Here is a 26,129-nt window from a genome sequence, read left to right on the forward strand (position 1 = left end):
GTACATCTGCCTGTAAACTTATGTTCATGTACGTCGACATGTAAACGTATGCACACGTACTTCTGCATATAAACGTATGCACATGTACTTCTACGTGTAAACGTCTACGCAATTGTGGTTGCGATAGGTGTGGTGGTATTTGGTACTTTATCTTCGAGGAATTATACTGAGACTTATGTCAGGACACATTTTCGAGACATCAAACAAAAATATGATGCTTTGACGTGTATTCACTTAAATTCATCTCGAATGTCATGTATTCGCTGATTGGATTTTTCAAAGCAGATGAATCTAACCATATCGAATACTGAACCGTATTTCAGGAAAAACGAAACAACGAAATGCACATATACGCGGAAAAGAGCATTGCAGAAGCTTCGAGTAGTCAACGGAGAGCCGAGTCCTTTTGCGCTCCCACTGCAAATTGGATCCTCTCTTGAAAACTCGTAAACTTTGAGACGGTAGGGGTTGAAACGAGGCAGGGTAATGGAAAAGGAATTTTTGCGCCAAACGGTCCGTGTGACGTAAATTCGATCGCTGGACTGGCCCGACTTCGCAATATGGAGTGCAACCCTTTTCCAGGGAAACCGCAAGCTAGTTGTATACCAACGTTTCCGTTTATTGTTCCGTCACACACAATCCTAGCTTCGCGTATCCAATCACTAGAACGTAAATATTTCTCTCATGGACAGCATAACACTTTATACTTTTTTCAGACTGAAACGGCCCTGATTTACGACGCGGTGCATCTCTTCGCAAAAGCCCTACACGTCTTGGACACTTCTCAGGAAATTAAGATTCCGCCGCTATCCTGCGACTCCAACGAGAACACCTGGTCTCACGGATACTCCCTCATCAATTACATGAAAGTCGTAAGTACCCTGATGAATCTGGATTAGGGTAAAGCCTGCGTTTTTAACATATGCTTCTAAAGTCGGTATTTGTTTGTACGTATGATGATCCGGCGCGAAGGACCAACTATGTCGACACTGTTCGTGGACTCGCGAACGTCAACGGAGAGAGTGGGGTGTCGGGTGCAAATTTAGTAACCGTGACAATAAGGTTTATTAATAAATCCAACTTAATAACTGAATAATAACTATCTGATATGTGACGACGAACAGCAATGATACAATGCTTGAATTCACGCGGTGCCGATATAAGATCGTGATACAAGGTGGAGCGGTGAGAACTTCGGAGCTCACATAAAGTGGAGCGGTCGACATCGGTGATCTCTGCGAACTGGAGAAAAGATGATTCTCGTGGGAGATATTGGTAGGATCTCGGAAATACCGCGGACGCGTAAAGTCGCACGGGAGACCGAAGGAATCTAAGATGCCGGGACGATGCTGGCCAGGCGACTGTTCAATCGAATCTGTTTTTCTCGAAGGACCAACGGTACAGAGGAGCTTCAGGATACTGTCCTCGAAGGTGGAGTTTTTTGACGGAGCAACTCTGATAGGTTTAAGGAAAGCGGGGTTGCATTTACTAATTGAAGGCGATTGGTGGTAGGAACTCTGGAATAGGGAAAGTTATGCCCTTTTGGAGTCGTAGGTGGGGAAAGCCGAAATGGGCTACAGGACGAGAAGTTTTAGGAAAGACTTGAAGAAGAGTCAAATGACCGAAGAGATAAATTTTCCTAATTGCGTATGTGATCGAGAAGGCGAAGAGAGTCACCGGATGATGCGAAACATATGAGAATGTGACAGAAGGCAGACGTGGACTCAAAAGAGCGGAACACCCAGGTCGCTAGGGAAGAATACCCTGACCCGGAGGTTCGAGGATCGCCTTTTACCCTTAACGGACGGCCAGGAGCCAGGATGTCCGAAGGGTCGTCTGGGCTGCTCGAGGGTCTCTGTGACTCGATATAATTTTATCAATCGCTAATTGATTTTGCCATGTTGATCTTAACAGTATTTGCTTTCGTTTCCAAACAATTCCATGTCCATATCATGCCGTCATATTTTATCTTCGTTATATTCTACAATTATTTGCCCAGGATCAATAGTTATTATAATAGAAGAGAAATAAAAAAAAGTCGCGATTTGGGCATCTATCCCACAGGGGTGGGATAGATGCCTTTGCGAGAACGGATAGATGCCCTGTGAGAGAATAAATCAAATAATAATCAATTTGTTTGAAAAATCCTATTTTTAATCTTAGCAAAGTTAACAAAAATAGTTTTAATTGTTTAACGTAGACATATACGTTAGAACAAACATTTATTTCCTACATCTACTTTTCGAATGTAACGTCTCGGCATTCTGTAATAGACTATCTTAGAGTAAATATCTTTAAATACTCCGCGTTGCCTACAAAAAACTAAAAAGAAAAAACTACAAAATGGAGTAATCTCCAAAAGGCATCTATCCGTACCAAAAATGTGACAGTTTAGGCATCTATTCTCTTGCTTTTAAATTTTACAACTGTGATGGTCATTTTTACACGTGCCTTCGTACGTGTAATTTTTACTTTCCAATATTATACGCATAACCCTGTCAGCTGCAAATATAACTACAATTTATTTCCAAGAATTCTGCAGTTGGTGCTACAGCCCCAATGGTTAAAAGGACAAAAAATTGCAATTATATCTACAATAATTGTTGTTAAGATTACAACGATACTTTTACCCGCGAGCATATGTAATGATTACAATATTACTCTTCTGCGTGCAAGTCCCAGTGGAAGTAGGGCTGCTGGAGGATGATCCGGAATGAGCCATCGATTCCGAGTTAATTAACATTTGCCGGCCATTGGGATAAATAATTGCGGGGCGATAGCGTCGTGTCTGCAGACCCATCTTGGATCGCACCTGTGCGTTTACGCAGACGTTTTGCCTTGCCAACGCCTGTGATTACACGGCACCAGGTTCCCGCGTCCATCGTCCTACGAGTGGTGTTATCGTCGGGTGTGTTCCCACAGCTACCGGGAAATTAATACCGGCAGAATTGGTGGCTTTGATCGCATTCGGCAACGCAATGAGCCGCGTAACGGCCCTAATCTCGCTGTTGGTTTATTAATGAGCGCCATGAGCCCTGCCACGTGCGACGCCACTGGCGGCTTCACTTTGCACGTGCAATTGTTCCCTCGTAACAATGGAAATGTTCGCGTGACAAACGAAACGCGTTCTACTGGACAAATAGTTGATCGTTCGGCAAAACTACTAGCTCGCGCGGACAGATTTTCGACGAAGCTCTGCTTCATTATTCCACAAATTCAAATTACCCCTTTAATCGCAATTCTGCTGACAATCAGTGGGTTCCGTTGTTAAGCTTAGAAAGAGATATTCCCCACGTTTTATTGGCAACATGTATAATTAGTTAGAAAATCTTGAAGAATGCATCTTTGGTGAACTTAAATGCAGAATCCATTTCACCCCACAATCATACAAACATTACATTTCACTCTAACTTCTATTTAGTCTTATTCTTAATCTTTATTGCCTTATTGGCGACACGACTATTCGTATAGCTAAACGCTTTCATCTTTTTTTTTATTCTATTAACTTTATTGGATCGCACAGGGCACTGACACTACATTTCTTTCGACACGATTACACTGGAATCGTAAATTCGTTTCTACCATTAATAAGCTGGATTTCAGTAAAAATATCTGCTGCCCTGGCGGACAGCACGTCGTAAACTGACTTAAGAGCACACTTCGTGGGTATGTCGATTCATAAAATCGAGACGTTTATTATCGGATATCATTCGTATCCAAGAACGCCATAGGGAATTTTACGCGATTTCTCGTCTCCAATATTTTAACCGAAGATGGACGATTTAATTTTCCTGAGTCCCTCCACTTATAACGTTCACTTCGAATGTGGCCTCTTGAGTTTAGTAGAAATATAAATCTGGATGCACACATAAAATTGAAGGATCTGTAGGTGCTTTCGGAATAAGTGCCTATCTCCCAGGATTTTATTTCATTTATACCTAGACATAATCGTTTTTTACATTTTCCGTCCATCTATCAGATTGTTTGGGATTGTAGCTGAATACATATTTTGTCTTGCAATTGCCTACGTTCATAAATAATTTGACCCCTCGGATCCCACTTGCATGTCATTTTAAAAAACATACTGCTTGTTATACTATAGATGCATTATTGATTTCCTAACATAAATCGCAGGTTCCTTTTACCAATCAATTATGCTGCTCATTAACTGAGTCATTAAAATGCAATCTAACAGATGTACCCATCGGTGTTTTTTTCATATCAGGGACTATTTGTCGAGCGCGTATTATTTTTATTATTTATTTTAATTATTTGTCGAGATCTCGCCTGATATCAATTGAATATCGACGGACGCCAATCACTCTAAGTGTGCATCATTCGATACATCCTGATGCACTCGATCCAACGAATGCGCACATCGGTTCGATAGCGTCATGATAAATTGGTCCTTCCGTTATCGTGGCGTCGATCACGCTAATGCTTGTCATGTCAATTGCAAAAAAAAATACCGAATGATATGCGAGACTTATTGCTCGGCAGAAAAATTACATTCGCTTGGACGGGGGTGAAATCCTGAAGGCACCTTAGGTAGAAATAACTAATAAGCCATCTTGTTCTTTAAGACCCTTTTTGCCATTGTTGTCTACACTTTAAGTTGAAATAAAATAAAACGTGTTATTGAGTTATTTCATAAATTCGCACACAAATTCACAGAGGTTCAATGATGTATTTTCTTCAACATCACTTCTTTGCCTATCCTTTTGTTAAGTAACATTTCATTGACTTTTCACCTTCACTTTTTGTCAACGAAGTTTCGAAACGAATCGGTTTTAATTTACGAAAATTGACCGAATTGCAATTCGCATATGTTCGCAACTATGAAACATTATCAGCAATACCCTTCCTTGCCAAGAGTACAAATTTCTCTTTTTTCATATATAATTCGAACATATTTACGTTTCACATTTTCGCTTTCTTTAAACGTTCTACTATACTTAACATGAAAAAGTTACTTAACAAAAGAATAGGCAAAGAAAGAGAACTCTTTGATTCACGGAATGGTGGACCTTGACTTTTTGTCAACAAAGTTTTGGAATGAATCGGTTTTAATTCATGAAAATTGACCGAATTGCAATTCGCATATGTTCGCAACTATGAAACATTATCAGCAATACCCTTCCTTGCCAAGAGTACAAATTTCTCTTTTTTCATATATAATTCGAACATATTTACGTTTCACATTTTCGCTTTCTTTAAACGTTCTACTATACTTAACATGAAAAAGTTACTTAACAAAAGAATAGGCAAAGAAAGAGAACTCTTTGATTCACGGAATGGTGGACCTTGACTTTTTGTCAACAAAGTTTTGGAATGAATCGGTTTTAATTCATGAAAATTGACCGAATTGCAATTCGCATATGCACGATAAGAGCAATGGGTGGTGTGCGGCAAATACGGTTATCAGCGATTAACGAGGCCAACGGATAAGCCGAATCCATGGTGGATCCCGCGGTTGAAACCACCCGCGAGATAAGTGCGCTATTGAAATTTATAGAGCTTCATTTACGTCCGAGGTTGAAACGCGTAGGTGCACCTGCTCGCAAATTTCCCACCGCAATTTATCGTCTGCGCGGAACAGGCCGCATCGCCTGGCCCAGTAATACCGGCAGACGTAACTCAAAATGGCTTCTTTCTTTTATTATTCTGCCCGTGCTCTTAGTCGGATGCTAGTTTAAATCATGAATGCGCCGTTTACAAGAAGAACAGTGGAAAAGACGTCGGGCACAAAAGCGCGCCTCGTTGTGACCACGAAAACATTCGTTTCCTTCTCCTTATCCTCCGGCCGAGGAGGACTATACAAGAGTCATGTCTTCCTCTGAATTGCATCCCTGTGTTTTGTAAAAAACTAAGAAAAAGAAAAGAAACGCGTTCCTTGCTGATGGAAATTTATCCGTTTTGTTAACACCCATTGCTTTCCGAAATTATTGCTTAAGAGTGACTACGAAATCGTTATAAAATATTTGAGAGGTTATACTTTGATGCACACGAAAAATATCTACTTTTGAAAGTAATGGATAAAATAAAATAATTGAAAATGACAGAAGAGAATGAATTTTTACGGAAAATGACGAATAAACTGAAATATCTAACATTAAGCATTTAGCGGCATTAATCGAGCGGAACAATATCCCTAGACGTCCTGTTTTCTAAGAAAGTCGTTGAAATGGTGTCTTAAGCTATTTTTGGGGTGTTTAGAGTTCAATTAATTGTTATATTCTTTACAAATCAATAAAAAAAAAAAAATACAGAGAAACGAACAGTCGCTTAGTCATCTGCAGGATGGAAGAAACTTTGTTGGACCCATTGAGAGGAGATTTCTGCCAAACTCATGATCGAGCTTCTACTTCGACCTGTAGTTTCGACGAAATTCGATTGAATGGAAAGCTACATGTCGTTCTAACGACGTTCTAACGTTCTAACAAATCAATACAAAAAAACAGAGAAACGAACAGTCGCTTAGTCATCTGCAGGATGGGAGAAACTTTGTTGGACCCATTGAGAGGAGATTTCTGCCAAACTCATGATCGAGCTTCTACTTCGACCTGTAGTTTCGACGAAATTCGATTGAATGAAAAGCTACATATTGTTCTAACAGGATTTAAGAAGGATTGCGAGGTTTGCTCTCAACGAAATAAGCCCGGCGAAAGACATCAAACAACATATTACTGCAATAATCGCTCCGACAAGCCGACGATGCATGCTGGCGATTGTTTTATAAAATACCACACAAAGCAACAATACAGTCCTAAGTATTTAAAAATTGTCTCCTTTCGCATGTAAGGATACATAAAATATTAAAATACAATAGTTTTATACGTCAATTTGTGCGTTAAATCATTTCAAGTTAGCTGGATGAAATTCACCAGGTATGCGGAAAATTGTCTCGAGTTGCTGGTTCGTCCGGGGGAAAAAGGCCTCGAGTGCAAAGGGTTAACTCATAAATTGTCTTTCAGTCGGCAACAGGCGGAAGGTTCCGCATCCTCTTAATGAGATGACACTTTTGAAGGTATCCATGCTGTACCAGAATTTCTTTTCTAGGTAGAAATGATCGGTCTGACGGGAATCATCAAGTTCGACCACGAGGGCTTCAGATCGGACTTCGTCTTGGACATAATCGAGCTGAACAGCAAAGAAGGTTTGAAGAAGATAGGCATCTGGAACAGCACCGATGGCGTAAACTTCACGAGGAGCTACGGCGACGTCTACACGCAAATAGTCGAGAGTCTGCAAAACAAGACGTTCATAGTGACTACAATCCTGGTAAGTCTCGTCGAAATCCAGAGGTACAAAGAGGCTCTCGTTCTTCACTTCCGTTTCTTCTCCGGAACTTCCTTCCCTTCCCTGTTCTTCATTCTGCCTTCCTGTCCTTCTCAAGGGACGCGCGTTATCACATTCTTGCCAACTGCCTACACAATCGGCAACCGTGTCGGGAAACACCTGAAAGACTTTAATTGAAGTTTTCACGGAGCACCGTCGGCGCATTAAGTTATTCCCGCGCTAATTGCGGCGACAAGTAATGTACTTACGTATGAACTGCTGAAACTTTCGGAATAAAGCAGCAACTTTTCCTAACTGTACTCTCGGCATCTCGTAAAAACTTTTACCTCTATAATGTCGCCCAGAAGTAACTGCGAGACCGGCATACCTCTCTTGGCTTTAGCATTTATTCATTGCGCCGTTAACTAGGGTGCGAGTTTCGCATTACAGTTCATTTTCAACTAAACGCCGTCTCGCTGCTATCCCCCCGAATGGTGTCGGTAGAGTCACCGGCAGAAAAGCCCAGACAATTTTTCATCCGAACGCGGCGCAACGAAACTCGCCCTGGCTAAAACTAACTTTCTGTCCTCGCTTAACTTTAATCCATTCGCTCGCGAAACCGCTTCCTCCGTGTTTCGCCTGGCTCGAATTTTACCCTAACAAAATCGACCTCGTTCCGTCATTTTGACGGCCGTCAGTCGCCATTACAAATTGGATGGTGGTTCCTGCTTCCGTTTATTTCATTTATGCATCGTGTTGGTAAACGTGTATGCCTTATTCTCTAGAGAACAACAATCGGCCTACCGATTGCATTGACATTTTCTTCAGAAACTCCCATCAAGGAAAAATCGATTGTTAATTGAAGATTCATAACTTTACCCTGCTAAGAATATGTCGTACTTTTATAACATTCTTCTTCAGATTTGTTTCTGATATGGCATGCTTCTCTTATGACATTTAATTTATATACTTTATAAATATATGCTATGAATTTGTATATGTTAAACATTTGGTACACAAATATGTTAATTTTCCTACACAATTATAACGCGACGTTAGGAAACTATAAGTTTATTCAGAAAATAATAAATGTAAATGAATTTACTCTTAAGACGTTAAATTCATAATTTTACACCAACCTTGTGTACCGAAAGTGCATGAATTTTGTCAATGTTTTTAACAGGGTATTAGTTCCAAAAGACCGTCATTTGTTTCTCGCTTCCTCCGGTATGTACCAAAATCACCTTCTTGCTGATGAGACGTTTCGATACGACGTTCCTTTACGAGCCATATATTTGATAATCATCGCCAGAAGTTGCCGGTATGGAACGACATCCACGCCGTTAGCGTCGTTAACCTGCCATTAACGACATTTTAACCAATCTTGAAGTGCTTCCTACGAGCGTAAGGAAATGTCATCGGTTTAAAGGCTCGGCAACAGCAAAGGAGCTTCAAAATGTTTATCAGTCGAGACTCAAGTAGATACAGGTGCATAAACTTTTCCCCTTCTCAACATCCTACATCCAATCATCTTCCTTCTTAAAATGCATTCGAACGTTGTCTTGACCTATCCACGATAACGTTCCTAAAAACTCTGCCCTCAAGCCCAGCATCCTGAGGCTTCTCACCTCTATCGCTCTGCTTTCGAATCGGATTCTCAATATCTCCCATGAGAAAAATTAAGTCTTCAGTATCCTCCAATCAACCGCTAAATTGCCTTAGCAATCATTAAGTCCATTCGAGCTAGTGGTCCGCTCAATCGCGATAGTTGATAGTAGGTTTAGGATTAGGTTTAAGCGCTGCGGTTGGGCTCTTTTCCCTCTGCCACCTAGATCTAGGGATCTTTTGTAGCTTCCCGCTGCTTTACTGAGGCCGATCCGCTAGCCCCAGCCCTGCTCTTTTCACTAGGCTGATTAGGCTGCCCACCCTCAGGTTTTGCAGGTCGCTGGGATCCGAAAATATTTTCCCTAGTTCCTGGTATCTACGACACGCCAGGACAGGGCAGTCACATAAAATGTGTATGCTGTGCTCCCTATCCTCGCCGCACAGTCGGCAGTTGGATTGATCAGACAATCCAAGTTTGTGCATGTGTGCTCGTAGTGCAATATGCCCAGCAAGGAGGCCTATGGCCAACCTTAGTCTTTCCATCCTTATACCCAGGAGTTCCTTAGTTCTCTCTGTTGATGCTTTTTTCTTCAGCTTCCTTGCTTGTCGGAAGCTGCTGGCGTTCCTCCATCGATTTTCATGGGTTCGTCCGAGAGAGTTTCTGATCTCCCACTTTCCTTCCACAAAAGAGGTCCCTACAACCTGTCTCGGAGGTACCTCTAGTGCTCTAGTTGATAGTAACATCGCATAAATTAATCTCCTGATTTAGTAACTTCGCTCCGTTTGTTTTGTCGTTAAAGCCTATTTTATTGTTGAAGACTATTGGTGTTAATAAACTTTAAGTCTCGTTAAGAATTTCGCACCTGGCATTGCTCAATCAATCCCGTGTTCGCGAGTAGCTCGAACGCAAACTCATTGACACTAGCAAGAGTTAGGATTTATAAATAAGTTAGCCATTTCCTCCTCCATCCTTAAAAATACGGAACATTCTTGACACAGCTTAGGTATGGCATGCACGGTGTGACAACCGAGGCGTAATATAATGTAATTATATGCAGAAGAGTTTGTAGTTCTATAGTTTCACTGAGTGCCAGAAAGTTCACAGGTACCGAGGAAAAGAATATCCGTCATAAATAGACTTATACTTCCATCCCTACATTGGCACCCGAACTGTACAAAATAAATCACTGGTTCAACAAACGCTTTAATAATACTACTGAAAGCGAAAATGCTGTCGTCTATCAGCATTAGAAAGTTCAATGCGCAAGCACGAAGAATTTGGTCAAATATATCGGCCCTGTCCGACCGTTCCTGGATTAAAGCTCCAAGTACTTCCGTTAGGTGCAAGAAGGAAATGTATCATGCGATTGCGTAGGTTTAGAGTCCGATGTATGAAATATCGTATCAATCCTTGTCTAGCAGAAATATTCGCACATGGCGTATCGAGTCGTTACAATTTGTAGGTATAATTTATAATGCGAACATGCAGCAATTCTTCCAACTTGTCTGGCACACTCACCGATTTATCGATTTCACAGAGCTCGCCGTACTGTATGCGCAAGGCTTCGAGTGAAAAGCTCACAGGAAATGCGCAATTCGAGGGCTACAGCGTCGATTTGATCCACGAAATATCTCGAATCCTTGGCTTCAACTACACGTTTCGCCTGGTGCCCGATGACCGCTATGGTTCCTTCAACAAAGAGACTAAGGAGTGGGATGGCATGATAAAGGAGCTATTGGACCAGAAGGCTGATCTGGCGATCGCCGATCTTACGATCACCTATGACCGCGAACAAGCAGTCGACTTTACTATGCCGTTTATGAATCTTGGTGAGCATGATCCTAACTTACCATTCTTAACCATTGGGCTACGAAACCCTTTCGACGTATGGGCGAAATTCATCGATGCGTGCAGGCAACATTGGACCAAACGCTCTTAGTTATGCTTCAAGCTGAATAGCTGTATTGAAAATCAAAATAATATTTTTAATGAACTGGAAAGTTTATAAATCAAATTATTGAACGCTTCATTTGAAGAAAGTAAACGCGTATTGCTTTGTCAATAGTGGGCGTAGTGGGAGAGTTCTTTTTCTTGAAATATCTTCAATACGTAAAATGCGTTGGACTTTATTATAACTTAAGCGTCTCTATTGTTTGAACAATAATATAAATGTTTCCATTAGGAATCAGTATACTATACCGGAAGCCGATCAAGCAGCCGCCGAATTTATTTTCGTTCCTAAGTCCCCTGAGTTTGGATGTTTGGATCTACATGGCAACTGCTTACCTTGGAGTTTCGGTTCTTCTCTTCATCCTTGCAAGGCAAGTATAAAGTTACATTCACAGTTCATAGTTTATAGTTCCTTTCTATTTTTGGCTTCTCACGGCTCTCCACTTTAAAGATGAAACCAATTTGTTTTCAAACAATTTTTTGTAGCGATCATTTCATGTATGAATTACTTTGACACCTGTAGACGACTTTGAATCTGCAGTATATTTACAGAACCAAAACTGTCCTTTGTCATGATTAAATTCAATACTTTCAGCGGTAAATTACTTAACAATTTCTAATAACCTTTCGAAAAATATCGAGAATATAATGGAAGGGAAAATAAAAAACATACAACTGAGTGTCTAGAAACTGCTAAAAAAGTATACATTGATGATCAGTTTGACGTTAAGAAGCACAATGTGGTTACATGTGTTTATCAGAGTTATTGAAATATTATAAAATTATAATTATGAATAATATGTAATTGTTTGGGTCGGACTTAGAACAGTGTGAATCATATCCAACTCTAGTTCGTTTTCAGTACTAAACAACCTTTATAAACATTTTAACGTCAAAATGAAGAAGCATATGGTTAGATGTGATTATCAGAGTTATTTAAATATTACAAAATAACTTCATAATTGTGAATAATATCTAATTGATTGGATTGAACTTAGAACATCGTGAATCATGTCCAACTCTAGCTCGTTCCCAGTACTTGGCAAAATGTATAAACATTTTAACGTCAAAGTGAAGAAGAACGTGGTACATGTAAATGTCAGGTACTGGAATGTTCTGCAACTACTCCAAAGTAATGCATATCTAATTGATTGGGTTGAAGTTAAATTATCGTAAAATCACGTTCAACCTGAGTTTGTTCCGAGTTCTTAGTAAACTGTATTAACTATTTAACCTTCACCTAGAATGACAGGCCCGATGGATCCTACTATACACCCCATCCAGGTCCTTTTCCATACTTTTTCATCGCACTTTTTATTAATACAAACTCTCATCAATTTTATTTGGTTACTACAATGACTACTCTTCTCTAAAAGTCTAACATTCATACAGTTTAACTATTATTTACATGATATAGTGAAAAAATGAATGTGGTCTCCGAGACCGCGGGTATCTACTTATTAAAATAGCATGTCTGTAGTCCAAGAGTAATGTTAAGCTAAAAAATAATGTGGTTAATACAGGTCAATGTCAGAGGTATTTTAATGTTCTGAAACTACTCCAAAACAAGGCACAATATGTAGTCGATTTCCTCGAAGTTGGAACATCACGAAATTTTACCCAACTCGAGTTTGTTTAGAGTTCTTAGCAAAGTGTACAAATGATTCACTGATCTATACAGGGTCTAACAGAATCGGTGGACACGGTTTATACAGCGCTGTCCTTGTTGAGAAAGGAGTCGAAAAGTCCTGTACTAATTTCCCCTACAGTGTATAACTTTTCTCTAATAACTAATTGAAGCACAGCCAATCAATGGCGTTCCCCAACGGAATGCATTTTGGCACTCGTGTGTGGGGTGATGGTAGTGTGTGCCCTGTTTGTTGTGTTTCGTCCCGGGTCTGCCTGTGTGGACTCGTCAGTAAGGCTATCAGGCAGACCCTGCCTTAGACACCGAAAAATCTCTCCTGAGTGGGATTTGAACCCGAGAGATTACATGGTATGAGCGGTGAGCGTAACCGCTGGGCTATCGAAGGCCCGTGTCGAAGGAAGAACTTCTAATATACATATGCTATGACCGCCACAGCATAGCGGAAAAACCGCCTGTAAGGCTGTGTTCGGATGTTTGCAGCGTATATTGCCTTACATACATCTTTTCTACTATACATTCCGTTGGGGAATGCGACTGATTGACTGAGCTTCAATTGGTTATTACAGGCAAATTATTCATTGTAGGAAAAAATAGTACAGAACTTTTCGGCTACTTTTTCAACAAGAATAGTGCTGTATTAACCATGTCCACCATTTCTGTTACACCTTGTATAATAACTGGATAACTGATATCCTAGAAACGCTTTTGAAGCGACCATAGCGCCTCTGGTCATGGGCACATCAACTAACGTTGTAGTATTTGCGCATGCGTCAAAACAACGCGTCATTCAACCATAGATAGTATAAGAGGTGTCAAATTAATTAACTGGATTAAAATAATTGACATTTTTATTAAAATACTTACAAGGAAAGAGATAACCGGTTTGTTTTGGTCGAAGCTTTCTTACGATATGCCCAACGCACTATTTTTTACATAAATTGTCTCTTCTGCTCTTTATACCTTAAACGTTTACCTCTGCGAATTAACCGTTCAAAACTTTTGCACATGCGCATCCGTTACCTATGTAGTACCTAGAACAAATAGGTATCAGTTATCCAGTTAGTATACAGGGTTTGTCCGAAAAGTAATGTCAGGGAGTCGATTTAAAAAAATGTATAGATCGGATCGATACAACACGTTGAAAGGTTTGAAAATAGGTTCCTCCTCCGTCGATACATCGCTTCCAGAGAGATTTTCAGGCATCGAAGGCGGCACGGAGGCCTCCTCTGGAATGTCCTTTAGAGCCTTGGTGCAAGCCGCTTTGACGTTGTCAACTGTCCCGAAATGATGTCCTTTCATGGGAGTTTTCAAGCGAGGAAACAAAAAAAAGTCTGGGGGAGCCACGCCAGGACTGTAGGGCGGCTGGGGAACCGTTGGCACCTTTGAATCGGTCAGGAAGCGGGTTACGAGGAAGGCGGGGTGGTGCGTTGTCATGTTCCAACGAGCGCTGCATTACGGCTTGCACGGGAGACGAAAACGCGTTTCACGGAAAAGCCTGTCCTTACTTTCCGAATGGTCGGCGACGACTGTGCGACCACGCGGTCGAAAGCTGCCTTCCCGCTCCACCGATCCCAACCTGTCCAAGCGCGCTGCGAAGTATGGTCGCTTTACAAATGAATCATTGACATTACTTTTCGGACAAACCCTGTATAGATCAGTGGATTTTTCGTGAAAGATGGTTCCTGATGAGTATACCTCAAGAGTCAGAATTAGGCCGTCGTGTTAGAACGTTCCCATGAGGTTCCTCGATTTAGATTCACACCGTACGAATGGTACAACCCGCACCCCTGTAACAAGGATCCGGACCATCTGGAAAATCGCTTCAAGATGCTGAATTGTCTATGGTTCACCATTGGCTCCTTGATGCGACAAGGCTGTGACATCCTGCCCAAGTAAGCCCACTTCGCGCGATAGGGACACCTTGTCGGATTTATTCGATTGAGTTCTAGCAGGTGGTTCGAGAGTACTTCTGGCATGAAGGGCAATTTCTCAGTGTCATCCCGATGCATGCCGACTTTGCTCGCACGACCAACGCTGCCACCTGTCTGTAATATCTGAAATTTTATTTTTTTGCTGAACACGCATGTACGCGATCATCGCCCATGGGCCTCAGAGTCGTAACAAGGTGCTCGACCTGGTACGTTGTACGTTGTACAATTGCAAGCTGTGTATTTTAAGGACATGTACTCTGAACTTCCCCGTTCAAGGATAATTCATGGAACACATGAATGTACACGGTTGCTGCTAAGTCTAAAAGCGTTAACCTTTTCTCATTTCCATATTCAGACATTTACATATTTCGTTGTATTAGGTTGAGGAATAAATTCCCGCAGTTTTAATTACACTGATAAAAATGTCCATGTGAATTTATATACTCAATCATTAGTTATTTTGATGCCACGATAAATTACAGCGAAATTACATTGTCTCTGTAATATCGCATTCAGCATCTGAGTTAAATTATGGAAAATTGTAATGTAATATTACATTAAATTCAAGTAGATATACCCCAATACGATAAATATAAATTGTTAGGGGTATTTATACATTTTCTACTCTGTAATTCTTCCATTTTACGTTTCTCTATGTGAAACTTAAGTCTTGAAGTGTGTAAAAATGTATGTAAATTGCCATCGATTTTTATCAGTGTACGTTACATTACCTTGAAAACGGCGGGGACTTATACCTCAATATAATACATACATTCTGATTTAATTTTACATCTATGACTGCAGTTGCCCATCCTATTTTCCGGGTTTCGTTTCATTTAGTTAAATAAAACAGTTAGGAAATATTGGTTTCTTATTCGGGAATATTAATAGGTCCGTTGCAGCAATATGAATTTCCGTTTGATAAATATTTAATTTTCATGTATTTAAAAAAAGTTTACACTTTCTACATATATGCTGCGTTTTCTTCCTACTTACATGTAATTGTAAAAAACACTTTTCTCTCCAATGCCAAAAATTGAGTCAGTAGTTTTTTAGAACTCTGGGCATTGAAGTGATTGCAAAGTGGACGTGACTCGATAATAGCCACAATATTTTTGATTAAGTAAATACCTCAGAGATTTTAAAGATTTTTAATTCACTGTTGGCCAATTTTACTTAATGACTTTGTTTTCAGTCACCGTAACACCGGTCCGTAGGGACCGACGAGAGATTTCATGTTCATGTTACAGCATCGCGCGGATCTGCGTTTGCATCCTGATTGTGAGACTAAAGATTTCGCTTAGGTGACATTGGTTTTTCTTCAGACAATGCCTGAAGAAAAAGAATATAATACAGAAAAGTCAATGTAATTTATTGAAACAACGTAAACAAAGGAGTGGATTCATTTTACATTCGTTAAAAATTGTACTAACTTCCTAACAATTGAGAATTACTTTTCTAACATTCAGTGTAGTATCTCCTAATTTTATTCGCACTGCCTTCCTTTTTCACTATACGATGCCGAGGTGTTGTACTGCTGACAGTTTCTTTTTCCTTGCCCTCAATAAGAGCCTCGAGTCGATATTTCAGCGGGCTAACCACGGTTCCTATCACTTCTATTCATTCTTGGATTCGCCCGTCGGTGGTGGTCCACTTGACGACCAAGTCTGGGCCTTCCTTTTTCATTGAATGATGCCGAAGTGTTGTACTGCTGACAATTTCTTTTTCCTTGCCTTGAACAAGGGCCTCGAGTCGATATTTCGGCGGGCTAACCACGGTTCCTAACACTTCTATTCATTCTTCGGTTCGCCCGTCGGTTGTGGTCCACTTGACGACCAAGTCTGGGCCTGAACGGAACAGCAATCAAAACGGGCCGGGTACTTAACGTGTTAATGGTAAAAGTCGATTGATGATGATGACCTATCGATCCTATGTCGGTGGTACGAGTTACGGCTCTGAGATTCTAATCCCGTCCCATTCCTTTCACGTGTCCGCAGGTTCAGCCCCTACGAGTGGGAGAATCCCCATCCGTGCAACGCCCAGTCCGACGTCCTCGAGAACGAGTTCACGCTGCTGAACTCGCTCTGGTTCACCATAGGCTCGCTCATGCAGCAAGGCTCTAGTATAGCTCCGAAGTAAGTTCTCTCAACAATAAACTACCGATTGGACTACCGGTTCGGGATTCGGTACCAAAGAGCAGACCCGATTTTGCCGTTAACGGCGTTCACCACCAAAATGGGGACGATGACATCCGCCGCTAGATGGCATTAGCATCGAATTCGGTGGGAGGTAACCAAAACGTACTTTTTCGCTCGGATGAGGGAGACGCGACGCGTAATGGGCTGTGTTTAGCGACGGTCGAAGAATATGTGCGTGCCTTACACGTATAGGACTCACGCAACGGCTAGACGACTCTGACTTGACGTCGAAGCGTGCGTGTCACCCGATGCCCACACACGCCAGTTGGACGATCCGCCTAGATTCGGCAATGATTGTCAAGGAGAGCTGAAATTTCTCGCGGGGAATCCGAAAATCATGAAAAGGGTGCTCCATGGGGACAACAATTTGAGCGTATTTCTCAATCGGTCGAGTTCAACGAGTGCTCGTTTTAAAGATAAAACGTTGACGTGTGTTCATATGGGAGCGATTTTCGATAATGCAGCTCCTTCCCAGTTAAAACAGTATTCAAATTATGTCGTAGCACTTTTTTGTATGAAAACGACCACTTATCGAAAATTGCTCTCGTATAAGCACAGGTCAATACTTCATCTTTAATATGAGCACTCGTTCAGCTCGATCGGTTTAGAAATACGCTCAAAATCGTTGTCCTCGTGAGACCCTGCAAAATCGGTGGAGTGGTGAGCGCCCTTAAGGAGATCCGCTGCGTTTGCCTAGGTCTAGGTCAGCCAACGTTTAGATCGACCCTCGGCAGAAACTGCTCATACGGGGTAGGGTGCGGATGCTATATCGTAGGCTTGCTGCTGCAATTGCCTACGTTAGTGCTCTGGTATCTTTAGTGGTAGTGGTAGTTCCCCATGCCTCGTATTTGTAGACCGTCTCCCGGATTGGTAGCCCGTGCACGCTTAGGCTTCTTCACCTTTTGGAAATCTCTCGTTCACAGACATTGACCAATAGTTCATTTTGCAGTATGTCTCAGGGCAGGAAGGTGGAATGCTCTGCAACCGTATATACGACGAAATTTCTTGCGAGAGACAGATTTCACCGTTTAAGGGGATGTGAAAGTGGCATCTGAGGAGATAATCGTTCATGACATTTTTCTCCGAACTGGTTATACCGAATCGTTTCAAACTTTACAACGTGAATATGGAGGCCATAAGGAAGATCCTGACTCTGATGAAATTTCATTTTTAATAAAATATTTTGAAAATATTAATAAACAAATGTAAAGAAATTGAAATGATATGGGTGTCGATCTTTTTTATAGCCTCCGTGTTCACGTTATACAGTTACAACGATTAGGTATACCCAGTTCGGAGAAAAGTTTCATAAACGAGACCTTTTTGACGCCACTTTCACCTCGCCTTAAGGGCATTTTTGTTATTGATATTTAGTACGGAAACGCTGGATGTAACTACCGTTTGGTGTTATCACGGAGTTTAATTTCTGACTTAGGAAAGTTTTATATACTTTGTGGATCTGAACGGCGATACAGGTAGGACTGAGAGATACTGATTTTTCAACAGAACATAAACAATGTACTCATGAAATTCTATGGAATACGCCATATGTCGTTTTCGTAGAATAATTGTAAAGAAATAGAAGTAAAGCTCCAGAAATCCCCTGGATTCATGGTTTTTGATGCCCTTGACTGTAGAGTATCACCTTATGCCATCTGTCACTTAAGTGAGAACTAAATTTCGTCTCCCATTCCTCGTGTTACCTTCGTTTTAGCTTAGAAGCTCATAAGACACTTTTTTGCCTTTATCCCGTTCAAGTGCAGTGTTTTAAATCGTTGTACAATTGTCCCGACACTTTCGTTTTTCATATCAGAGCCTTCAATAATTGTATGTCGATCGAAATACGATAGCTCGACGTCATTTTGTTTCTGGTCTATGCTAAGTTACAAATTTTTGTTCGAAAATCCGAATTTTGAAAGTGTCGGGACAATTCTTAGGTGATCACGAGTCACGTGTCAAAGTTTCGAACAGTTCGGACCAATACTATTAAAAAAAAGTGTTTTATTCGAATCGACTGATTCAAGGGGGTTTCGCTTCACCTTAAGGGGTTAGTGTATTGTGACAGATTAAAATTGGAGAGCGGTTGTCACCCGTGTTGGAAGTGAAACTTCTGACGAGGAGCGCGTAAGAAACAATACAGTACTACAACTGAATGGATAGAGAATTATAATTGCAGTAATTGCAAAGATTGATTGAAGTTTCATTATAATATAATCTCAAGTTTTTCGAGTTCTTAAAATCTATTATACAAAGTCATAAAATATATACTCATATATTGTATGGGGAGGCATGTAACTTGAGACACCGACATATCAGCGAACAAGCCCTCAAATTACGCACTATAAATACAACTAACAAAAGAAATAAGATTTACCTCTCCGTGGGAAAGTTGCAAAAGGTTGCCTCGAAATATTCGATGGCTGAAGTAGCTAATAATGATCGAGGAACTAATCTTCCAAGTTCACTCAATTTCCAGAAAGGTGAAGAGGCGGAGTCAGCAACGATGTAGCGTTATTATGTTTTTCTGGTCTGATAACGATAGCTTATTTTCGTAATTATTACTTTTTCGTATACTCATAATAAGTTGTATCTGCACATGAGCCGAGGCATGTCGATTTAGTTATTGCTTATGATTATTATATTTTTTCAACATTGACATTATTAGCTATCATGATATGGTTAATCATATCTGACGCATTGTTATGTATGCTTATTGTAATGCACAATTTTTATATTTCAAGAAATTTTAAGAATTACCGAAATTTCTTTAATAATAAACTAATGCTAACTTTTAAGTAGTATCATGAAAATGTTATAACTTACTTGTTAGTAACGTCAAACAAACGCTTGATGTGGTTTTCTGCAAAACTGTAAGAGCCAGACATGGATGTCCATGTCTTATCTTTAACAATGTTCTCAGAAGGAAGAAAATTACATTCAAAAGTTATAATAAAATGATAAGAGATTATTCGCATGCTGGGGAAAATCGGACGAATTGGAAAAAGTCTCACTTTTACAATAATTGATACAGTGAATGTTGGACAGCTCTCAAGAAATAACGATAATAGGTTTAATACGTACACATTTTTGATAATTTGTAGGTCTATAAAAGAACGATCAATTTATTCGGCTTCAACTTATCACACGTTCTTGAGTATACAGCAACATAGTAAAATTTTCAACACTTCACGTCTATCAATCAATGTGTCATCGTGTCTGAATTTTGTCTACAGATACTCGATATTATGCAGATTAAGACATGCAATCCCTGTCGACGAGTAATGAAAGATAATAGAAAATAACGTCTTAAAATATATGCATATTCGTCATTCTTTCTATTTTATATTACAATGATGACCTTTATCTTTAGATTCTCCGGTTTGAATTAGGTGAGAGCAAAGAAAGCGATTTTGTTTAAGACATGCCACTTTAACTGGTCAGCTGTTTTTGACGAGTATACTCGTCTTGAAAACACGCTTTTCAAAGAGGTCGCAACAGCTAAATTTTTAAAACGATAATAACGTTAAATTTTGCTTCTTAAAATGATCTTTAAATACAAAGAAAGGCACGAACTTATAGGGCAACCGATTAAGTACAAGAAAATTTCATTGGCACAATGTACCTGCACTCTTGACATTTGAATTGCAGGGCAGTTTCCACGCGCATGGTGGCAGGGATGTGGTGGTTTTTCACGCTGATCATGATTTCATCGTACACCGCCAATCTGGCCGCCTTTCTTACCGTGGAAAGAATGGATTCTCCTATCGAGAGCGCCGAGGATCTCGCGAAGCAAACAAAAATTAAGTACGGAGCACTTAAAGGCGGCAGCACCGCGGCCTTCTTCAGGGTAAGAGACGATGCGATTAAGTATTACCTTTAATAAGTTTAACGAGCTGAAATTCGCGTTCAACGTCGGTTCCGTATCCCGCGGGAGAAAAATCGAAAAAACGGGCCGGGTAATGTTGAAACAGTCTAAACTCAAACCAGACTTTGAATAGATGATCTGGTCATGCGATGATCCGCAAAGGAATGCTTCCGATGGCTAGGTTGAACTAGTTAACTTCTTACGCTGGAATGACGTGCTACGTTTAATGTTATTTACTTATAAGTGGAAAATGACGTGCTATGATCGATTGTAGTTCTCTGGACGAGTTTGAGATGGGCATCTGACAATTAATTTCCAGCGCAAGAGGTTCATTTTGATCTGGTTAGCGCCGCTTGAAAACAATTTATTCATCAAGCGAATCTATTCGGGTCTTTATCAGTCTATCAATGAATGTCTTAGAAAAATGTTACACCTAGCGCATCTGGTCCGGTTTCATTCGGAGCTCCATCAAATCGTGTAGATTAATGACGTGAACGCCGTTTGGGGACAACGATTTTGAGCGTATTTCCCAACCGATCGATATAAACGAGTGCTCGTTCCAAAGATAAAATGTTGTGTGTTTATATAGAAGCGATTTTCGATTAAGCGCCTCCTTCCTAGATAAAAGAGCACGCAAATTATGTCGTTGCATTTTTTTTATATTAAAATGACCTCTTATCGAAAATCGCTCGCATACAAACACACGTCAACATTTTATCTTTATAACGAGTACTCATTGAACTCGATCGGTTGAGAAATACACTCAAAATCATTGTCTCCGTAGGCCATGCAAATTGCAGGAGTGGTGGACGTCCTTAAACGGACTTCATCATGTCTCTCTGATGCCTGTAAAGTCTCAAGACTGCTACGAAAGTTTTCTACTCCGATCCTCTTGAGTTTCCTCGAAGTTCGATCGATTCTCCACGGGGGCAACTATTTTGAGCGTATTTTTCAACCGATCGATATCAACGAGTACTCGTTTCAAAGATAAAACGTTATCGTGTATTTATATAGAAGCGATTTTCGATTAAGCACCTCCTTCCTAGGTAAAAGAGTACACAAATTATGTCGTTGCATTTTTTTTATATTAAAATGACCTCTTATCGAAAATCGCTCCCACATAAACACACGTCAACATTTTATCTTTAAAACGAGTACTCATTGAATTCGATCGGTTGAGAAATACACTCAAAATCGTTGTCTCCGTAGGCCATGCAAATTGCAGGAGTGGTGGACGTCCTCAAACGGACTTCATCATGTCTCTCTGATGCCTGTAAAGTCTCAAGACTGCTACGAAAGTTTTCCACTCCGATCCTTTTGAGTTTCCTCGACGTTCGATCGACGTAAAAGCGATCGTTTTATTCCAGTAATGTAGAAATTTAATATCACTTGAGCTGGCAGCTTTCTTCGCCGAAGCTGCGGAGCAAGAGTGGGCAGCTCGGTAGCAACGAACTGTCGAGAGACTTAAATGATCGATTGGCGCCCCGTAATGCGGCACACGCAAGCTAAACGTTTGACAGATGAGTCCTACGTCTTCGCGTTGCAAACCAAGATGGATGAAGTTCTAGATGGAGTCGGGTGGCATAATTTTAGTCATAATTTCTTCACTCAAGGTAGCCGAGATTGAAAGTACGAACGCGCGCACTTCGCTATGATTTTATAGCGATATATTTCAATATATTTATATTGCTTTGTAACAAAGGTTATACATCATTTAGGGCAAAAGTACACATTCTTGCACCTTTCGAACTAATAACTGCAAGGATGACAATGTTCTAATGTCCAAATTTGTTAAGCGGCACATTTCAAGTCACGTAAATTAGGTCCTGTTAGTTAAAATAAAGTAGAAGTGGCGACACAGAGGTTTCGTTTATGAAATTTTTCTCTGAAAAATTTATTTATAGGTATTTCTTAAATTTTTTATTAACGATTGAATTTCATGGGTGTCAGGACCTTCCTCGTAGCCTCCAAATTCACGTTGTAGAGTTTGAAGCGATTCGGTACACTCAATTCGGAGCAAACTTTCATTAACGATCGACCCCTCGGATCCCACTTTCATATCCCCTTAAGGACATCTGTCGTCAATTGTTCATGAAACTTTTCACCGAATGGAGTGCAGCAATTTCTTTTAAATGTTACCATATGAATAAGGAGACCCTAAGGTACATCCTGAAACTCGCGAAATTTCATTCGTTATTAAAATTGTTGAAATTAGCTATAAATAAATTATCTTAACATTGTAATTTTATGGGTTTCAGGACTTTCCTTCTGCCTCCATATTCATATTGTCAACTTTAAGACGATCAGTACACAAAGTTCGGAGAAAAGTTTCATAAACGATATCTCTTTGACGTCACATTCAAATCACCTTAATGGCTACACCAGTCTATGCTTTCATGCGGTGATAGCCAATTATTCAATTCCTTGCGATAGTTTAATGAGTACATAAAAATGCAAAACGGGAAAATGCAATAACTAACATTTGCCGTAAGCGATGCGATGTATCATTTATTAGATGAAATTTGAAAGCGAGTCCTTGTAGCTCTTAATTTAATCTCTGTGCGCCTCATACATACAAATTTGTCTGTCTACTTTTCTTAACGATCCTATTTTTCAATGACGTTTCAGTACTTTTATTAACTTGATATAAAAAATGAATCATATAACTTCTTTTAATCTGACGAGAAATATCGACAGTATGTACATCTTGGCAATACATTTTTATTACTTCACCTAATATTGTACCTGCACTATATTTATTAATTGGACCTTTAAACTATTTAGAAAATCCGACAAATGTTGACGCCTCGATAAATCGCGATACATTTGAATAATGAATGGTACTACAGTGTTAACCATTACCAACTCATAATTAATGTAAATGTTCTTCTAACTACATGTCACTGTAATGTATCACGCGATAACTAGTACAGTTGGAAGGAAAGTGCACTTATCCGATCAGCTAAATAACGTAAAAAATTAATTGCTTTATTTATAAACACGTTGTCGTGTACCGTCAATTAACGTCAGCATTAAATGCTCAACCTAATTCCTTGGTGTATCTTTTCTCGAATGTTGACAGCTGTCAATGTATAATGAATAGTTGACATCGGCTTAATTCGAATGATCCATGTGAAGGGTTTAGGAATGAAATTAATAAGACGTGTCTACTATTAACAGTTTCCTATATCTCGTCAACCGCGCAACTTGTTATGATGGCTTATAAGACAATTGTGTACGCTGGGAGACATCAATGCCCTCCCATTCTGCACAGGCGATGCCGTATCTACAAGGGGGGCATTCATGTCCGCCATTGTATGTACGCCTAGAGTATTCAAATAAGAGCCAACTGCTCGGTCCTGTGGTCCAGGACTAAGTGTCCTTTCTGTCCACTACTCGTAGAGACATCCTTAGTTCAGCCTTACCTATTGTTTGGGCAACAATGACGTCTTCTCGCGAGCAATCCCTGAAATAGAGTCGCCTATGGACCTCCGATGATTTTGCCTTTGTTCCTTTACGAATGTTCCCTTCAAGTGCATCCTTAATCTTCCCTTTAGGGCACTGGCCTCATCCATCATTGATTGATCAAAGTGCACTCGTTGATCTGTCCATCAGGATTCGAATTTTTCGACGTACCAGCGTATGTGGTCCTTCATGGAATCAGCGCGACCACCTGTGTTCACGTCCAGTAATGGCGAGGGAGTAGACAAAGTGATAAAGGGAAAGGGGAACTACGCATTTCTAATGGAGTCCACCTCCATCGAATACGTAATCGAGAGGAACTGCGAGCTCACGCAAATTGGGGGCTTATTGGATTCCAAAGGATACGGCATTGCCATGCCTCCAAGTAAGTCTTCGATTGATATTCAGCACTCGTACATAATATTGCACATAGTTCCCATAAACAAATTTCAAATACAGGCTAAATGTCAGATATGAGTGTAGATATCGATTTTTTCGAATATGTATCGACACTTTTTTTCGATTCAAGTAATAAGTAAAAGTATGTATACTTAGGTGTTATCCTTGTCTGCAGCTTTTTCACTTTATAAGGAACATGTGGGTCAAGCGGCAGTCAGTGATGTTACTTAATTTTCTCAATTTCTTACAATTGTTTTCCTTGTTCTAGACTCACCGTTCCGAACTGCAATTAGCGGGGCCATTTTGAAGCTGCAAGAGGAGGGAAAACTCCATATATTGAAAACGAGGTGGTGGAAAGAAAGGCGCGGCGGTGGATCCTGCCGAGTAAGTTTATTAACTATTCCCCTTAAGAGGGTGTGCAACCCCCCTCAAATCGGTCGATTCGAATGCAATACTTTGTTTAAGGGTATTGGACCAAACTGTCCGAAACTTTGACACATGACTCGTGATCATCTAAGAATTGTCCTGACACATTCAAAATTTGGATTTTTGGAAACAATTTTTTAACTTAGCCCAGACCAGAACCAAAATGACGTCGTCCTCTCATATTTCGATCAATATACAATTACTGAAGGCTTTGATATGAGGAACGAAAGTGTCAGAACAATTTTACGACAATTTAGAACACTCTACACATACTATTCATACTGAATAGGGTTGGGACTCAAATAGTACCACTGTGCCACATGGGTTCCTGAATGGCACTTATTAAAACACATCCTTTTCTCAAGGCACAGAGGCACTTTGCATACAATACAAGACCACAATGTGCGAACTTCAATCTTTTTGGTACTATAAAGCGCACATCGTATACGAATAGAACCTTTCGATTGATGTTTTGAATCTCGTCTTCCTATTTCTAACGAAATGCGAGGTTTGGATTTGCTTATTTGTATTGATGGTGAGTTAGATTTAGTTGGTACGTTTTTATTTATGCAACAGCTAATGAACCTGTACTGATATGTCGAACCTTGCTAGTACAAGCGAACACATTTATAACATTTGTTGATGGTATTGCCACCTACTTTGCGTAAGTGGGACTAAAAATAAACCTATGTGGACGTAGCAATTACAAAATTTCAATGTGGGTCAAAAAATATCCCACCGTGCATATTCACGCATTAAAGAGGTGGGACACTTTTAACACCACCGTGCCTCAAAGAGTTAACGAAAACTGTACATTTGTTAGAATTGCGCTGTTGACGTGTTACAGGGTTTTTGATAATTCCGTAGTGCATTAGATGGCTATAGTACCGACATTTTGAGGATACTCCGATTCGCATTTCATGGATTCCTTGAAAATGAGGATTACACGTCCGTAGACGCATTGCTGGAGGCATCGCGTCATATCTCTGAATTTCCACTAGACACGTGCAATGTCCCTGCTCAGTGACGGAAATTTCACGGCCGAACACTTGGTAAATCCCCCAAGTTTACGGAACGTGACCGAGAACCAAGCAGGAAACTTTCTTGACGAGATCTCGTCGGCCTCGCTTATCCCCCAATCTAGAGGTCGTTACCCCGGTATATATCAACTAAATTCGCGCTACATTATCCCACAGTAATTTCATTTGCTCTACATTTATGCCCCGTTTTCCCGCTGGGACTGCTAAACCGTACACACTGATAAAAATGCCCATGTCAATTTACAAACTCAACCATTGGTTACTTTGATGCCACAATAAATTCCAGTAAAGTTATTGGAAATCGTTGGAAATCACCGAACACTGTC

The 26,129-nt window shown here is 40.3% G+C and overlaps 1 protein-coding gene across 6 annotated transcripts in view; it reads left to right on the forward strand.

Moving 5' to 3' along the window:
- Positions 1-26,129, forward strand: part of LOC105696114 (glutamate receptor ionotropic, kainate 2) — a 332,137-nt gene that overhangs the window by 292,558 nt on the left and 13,450 nt on the right. For 5 of the 6 annotated variants that reach the window (XM_012418304.2, XM_012418303.2, XM_012418302.2 and 2 more), the window contains 8 exons: positions 717-872; positions 7,060-7,281; positions 10,422-10,713; positions 11,067-11,205; positions 16,411-16,548; positions 20,260-20,458; positions 24,092-24,323; positions 24,606-24,721. In XM_012418304.2, coding sequence (XP_012273727.1) covers positions 717-872; positions 7,060-7,281; positions 10,422-10,713; positions 11,067-11,205; positions 16,411-16,548; positions 20,260-20,458; positions 24,092-24,323; positions 24,606-24,721 — 1,494 coding nt within the window. Of the gene's footprint in view, positions 1-716; positions 873-7,059; positions 7,282-10,421; positions 10,714-11,066; positions 11,206-14,236; positions 14,375-16,410; positions 16,549-20,259; positions 20,459-24,091; positions 24,324-24,605; positions 24,722-26,129 lie in introns of all 6 variants that reach the window. The other variant, XM_023433910.1, reaches the window with a different exon arrangement.

The sequence above is a fragment of the Orussus abietinus genome, unplaced genomic scaffold (assembly GCF_000612105.2).
Source record: "Orussus abietinus isolate OABI.00-Male unplaced genomic scaffold, Oabi_2.0 scaffold51, whole genome shotgun sequence".
Lineage (NCBI taxonomy): Eukaryota > Metazoa > Arthropoda > Insecta > Hymenoptera > Orussidae > Orussus > Orussus abietinus.